General features: G+C 37.6%; 2 protein-coding genes across 2 annotated transcripts; one reads left to right on the top strand and one right to left on the bottom strand.

The window, feature by feature from the left end:
* Positions 1 to 354: 354 nt before the first annotated feature.
* On the top strand, positions 355 to 2,541 carry LOC131684414 (protein-cysteine N-palmitoyltransferase Rasp-like). The gene is made up of 4 exons (XM_058967269.1): positions 355 to 865; positions 921 to 1,663; positions 1,850 to 2,067; positions 2,124 to 2,541. Exons 1-4 carry the CDS (start codon positions 766 to 768, stop codon positions 2,536 to 2,538), a joined length of 1,476 nt encoding a protein of 491 aa, XP_058823252.1. The 5' UTR covers positions 355 to 765; the 3' UTR covers positions 2,539 to 2,541.
* A 20-nt stretch (positions 2,542 to 2,561) lies between these two features.
* LOC131684416 (peptidyl-prolyl cis-trans isomerase NIMA-interacting 4-like) lies at positions 2,562 to 3,186 on the bottom strand. The gene is made up of 2 exons (XM_058967271.1): positions 2,968 to 3,186; positions 2,562 to 2,906 (listed from the first exon to the last, which is right to left on the bottom strand). Exons 1-2 carry the CDS (start codon positions 3,059 to 3,061, stop codon positions 2,593 to 2,595), a joined length of 408 nt encoding a protein of 135 aa, XP_058823254.1. The 5' UTR covers positions 3,062 to 3,186; the 3' UTR covers positions 2,562 to 2,592.
* Positions 3,187 to 4,161: the final 975 nt, after the last annotated feature.

The following is a 4,161-nucleotide window of genomic DNA, read 5'->3' as shown; positions in this document are numbered from 1 at the left end:
TGTTTTAACGCGAAAAACACGAGAACAAATACGAAAATAGTGTGAGAATCATTCAATAAGTGTGCAAAATTACATTAAATTATCCAAAGCAGTTTTCATGATACAAAATTTACTATTTTATCGAGTAATAAACTTTAGGAGGTTAAAATGGTACCTCCGTAAAAACGAATTTTAACGAAATATTTATGTCAAAAGTTACACATCATATCCCCTATACAAAATACATGCTTCATGAAAGTCGGTGATTTTGCGAAATTCACTCAAGTTCAACTTGATAGAAAAATGCTAAAATGATAGATATGGAATACCAAGTAATCCGGTGTCAAAATAACGAAGCCTTACTGTAGTGGAACGCATGTGAGTTTGTGTAGTGTTCAGACATACATTTTTAATTAGGTGTTTTTAGGTGATAATTTATCATAAAAACATACCATTTGCATGAAGACGTCCGAATTATAAGTTGCTTTATTGAAAGCTGATGCTGTGTTATAAAATCAGGCACAAGTTAGTCTAAAAATTACTTGAAGCAAAGAGAATCACCGAATCACTATTTTGTTTACGTTTTATCTGACCTTCCTCCGGGAATGGAAAGGTGTAGTAGTGTAGCAGAACTAACGGTAACGTGTGTGCGTACCACTATGTGAAAGAGAAAAGAGCAACAGTTGTTGGTGTTGCTCACGTTCATTCATGAAGACTAAAGTCATTCAAAAGATTTAGTCCGACAAAGCCATTATACCGTTGCAGTATAGAGGAGTGTGAGGTACAATGGGTTCTATCAAAATATCAGTTGATGCAGCACTTTGTACAGTTTTCTACGTAGCATGTTTGTTTTACTCATTTTACAAGAATTATGAGATTAGCAATGGTAATCCCATGCACATATTGACTAGAAACATTCTAAAACATTTCTTTGCTTCTAGATGGTCTCCAAAACTTCTACTACCTCGAGGAAGGCTGGTCAATTTTCAAAGGCCGCCGTCGCGATGATTACGACTGGGAGTGGGAAATCTACAAAAAATTCGCTGTCGATAACTCATTAATTTTCGTCTTTCATGCAGTTTTCTTTGAAATCATTCGCATTAAACGGTTCAAGCACATTTCCTCGGCTTTAACTGTGTTTGGTTGCGGAGCGATACTCTATATTTACGGATTCAAAGTTCTGTTAATTCTTCTACTACAAAACATAACTTTCTACACAATCAGCTCTTGGAGCGAAAGTATTTACCTCCTGTGGATCAAGGCATTTGTGTGGATAGCGGCCATCAATACGGTGAAAATCTTATATTTTTACGATCAATTGAATATTTTGCTGGACATTGATAACGATAAGCTGCTGGAGTTCAGTATTATTATATCATGGAATGTGATAAAATGCACGTGCTTTTGTTTGGATAAAACTAAGTCGAAAGGCAGCAACGAACACTACCGTCTAGTTGATCTACTGGGGTATTCGTTTTACTATCCTTTGCTTCTGTTCGGTCCGGTAATAATATATGATCGGTTTAAAGAGTGTCGCAAATTGAGTTGGCCGTTTGAGAGCATAAATACGCTCAAACGAATTAAAACTTTAGCCTGGCGACTTTGTGTGTGCTACTTTTGGGCGCTTGTCATGGAAACTGGTCAACATTTTTTCTACATTAACATCATCCAATTAGATTTAAAGGTAACGATCATGAAATGCATTGAATACATTTTTTCAGCAATTCGATCGGTTCTTTTTGCGAACGAATGTGGTTCGATCTAGTTTAATTCTCGTTTAATTTTACTGTTTCTATTGCGAATGTAAACCACATTTGTTCGAAAAAGCCATCTTTTGTAAAGCAGAACATACAGTAAAAACTATTTACAGTTGCTGCAACACACAAATCTCTGGGTTTTATATGGACTGGGTTATCTCATGGGGCAATTCTTCTACGTCAAGTACGTAATATTCTATGGCATCGGCATTGCATTCGGCAATTTTGACGGTCTGGAGATGCCACAAAAACCTATTTGCATAGGAAGGGTTCATCTATATTCGGATATGTGGAAATTCTTCGACCGGGGTCTATATGAGTTTTTGTTCAGGTAACTTCCTGCTCCAATTAATAGAGCTATCCATAATCAAAGTTTTATTCCAATAGATACATCTACACGCAACTCTGCACAACAACGTCGTGTGGAACAAGAAAAATTTTGGCAAGTTCCATTACCTTTGTATTTATCTACATTTGGCATGGTTTGTACACGTTCGTCCTGATATGGTCAGCGCTGAATTGGATTTGTATTGTTTTGGAAGGCTTCGTTAAGAGCATATTCGGCAACAATACTCGGATAGGAGCACTCGTAGGAACACACGTGTTCATTTTATCAGTGTTGTCGAACTTTTTCTTCTTCGCTCGAGAGGAAGTAGGGTACATTTACATCAGAAGGACTTACTATGAAAATATTAACAACTATTTGGTGCTTTATGCAGTAGCCTATTGCTTTTACCGAACTGGAGAGTGGATTAAATCGATCGAAGGGAATCGAAGGAGCTCCTTGAAGAAAAGTTTTTGAATTACGAAGCTTACTCATTCAAGTTACAATAAAAACTAAAACATGTAAATTGTTTTATTTCTTGCCCTCGACCATAATTATGTGGTAGCCAAATTTGGTTTTAATTGGTGGATCGGTGTATTTTGGTGCATTTATCGTTGATATTGGTAGCGCAAACGCAGCATCTTGGAAAGGACCAACCATGGCCCCCCGAATTTGCCATCCAAGATCACCTCCTTGCCGAGCTTTATCTTCACTGTAATTTGTCGCCACTACATTGAAGCTCTGTCCTTCCTTCAGTTTTTCCAATGCTTCCAATATTTTGCCTTGTTTCTCACACAGAATGTGTCGCACCTTAACAGCACTGCCTCCCTTTTTTTCTTTCCCACCTGTAAGTATTGTATAGAAATTACGGAGACATAAAACATGTTCTATATTAACGATATTAACCTTCATCGCCGGCACCGGTTCCACCTTTCTTTCCACCACCACCTTTGGCAGGCGCAGCCTTGGCGCCACCTTTGGCATCTTTCTTTGGGGGCATTTCCACCAAATTGTTGGCTAAACAATGATAGCTTCAATTGCAATAACAAACGACTATTGCGAACTATGATAATTCTAACAACAAAAATACCACCTGCGATTTTTCCTACGGTCTCGTATTTGTAAATTCTGTCGGAGTTCACTGAAACTACCATCAACTTAGCCACCAAGAATTCAGGCACTAAAATTTCGCGCCTCTACATTTGAAAAAAAGAACTAACACTCAGGCACTAAAATTTTGCGACACCTGCATTTAAAAGATCGAGCTGTTTCATGCAAGAAAATCTTGCATTTTCTAATGTCGTTTTTGGTTGAGGCAGAAACTAATGGCGATTTCGCTTGAACCTGAAACTGAGTGAGGTTCTAACCCCAACTGCTGTCAGTTCATACATTTTGACAGCAGTTGGGGTTAGGAAATGACTCAGTTTCGCTTCAAACGAAAACCACATAATTCAGTTTCGGAACCAACTGCTGTCAAATCGTTTGAAGCCAGTTTCGAACCTAGGTTATGTGCCACTGAACTGAAAACCGAGTTGGGTTCCAACCTGAAATATATTTCGGGTTCGCTCACACCACTGCTGTTTTGCGAGAACCCAACTCAGTTCCATTAAAAACGTTTGTTTGAAGCAACTAACCTGGGTTAGTGTCTAGGTTCTCAATCGAAAACGACATAAGTCGAACTGATTTTCAGACACCAAAATATTTCATATCAAGAATTAAATCTAAAATCAGCAGGAAGAGATAAAATTAGAAATAAATTCCAATAAAGAGCCATCAATTTTTCAATTAACCACAAATATTCTGTTCTCTACTCTCGAAGCCCGAAATTGAGCCGTTATTTGGGGAATAAAATGCAGAGTATCTACTAAATAGATTTTGAATTTTTATTTTGAAGCTACATGTTAGGACTTTCAAATTTTAATTTTGAATCGATATTAGGTCCAAAATCAAAAATGTTGAAAAAGTTGTTCTAAAGTGCCATTTGCGCGGATTTCTCACTATGTCTATCTTGTGACTGACACTAAGGGCTATCATTTGACCAAGTTTGAGCCCTTTTCTGTGGGGTTTGAAAATTCTGTTGAGCATTAAGTGCCAGGTGGT

The sequence above is a fragment of the Topomyia yanbarensis genome, chromosome 2 (assembly GCF_030247195.1).
Source record: "Topomyia yanbarensis strain Yona2022 chromosome 2, ASM3024719v1, whole genome shotgun sequence".
NCBI lineage: Eukaryota > Metazoa > Arthropoda > Insecta > Diptera > Culicidae > Topomyia > Topomyia yanbarensis.
This window is presented reverse-complemented; position numbering and strand designations above follow the sequence as displayed.

Excerpts from the sequence above, each read along its gene's own strand:
- LOC131684416 (XM_058967271.1), bottom strand. The coding sequence starts at position 3,061 with ATGCCCCCAAAGAAAGATGCCAAAGGTGGCGCCAAGGCTGCGCCTGCC. Across the intron at positions 2,907-2,967 it reads AACCGGTGCCGGCGATGAAG|GTGGGAAAGAAAAAAAGGGA; the intron begins GTTAATATCGTT and ends CAATACTTACAG.
- LOC131684414 (XM_058967269.1), top strand. The coding sequence starts at position 766 with ATGGGTTCTATCAAAATATCAGTTGATGCAGCACTTTGTACAGTTTTC. Across the intron at positions 866-920 it reads GAATTATGAGATTAGCAATG|ATGGTCTCCAAAACTTCTAC; the intron begins GTAATCCCATGC and ends CTTTGCTTCTAG. Across the intron at positions 2,068-2,123 it reads CTATATGAGTTTTTGTTCAG|ATACATCTACACGCAACTCT; the intron begins GTAACTTCCTGC and ends TTATTCCAATAG.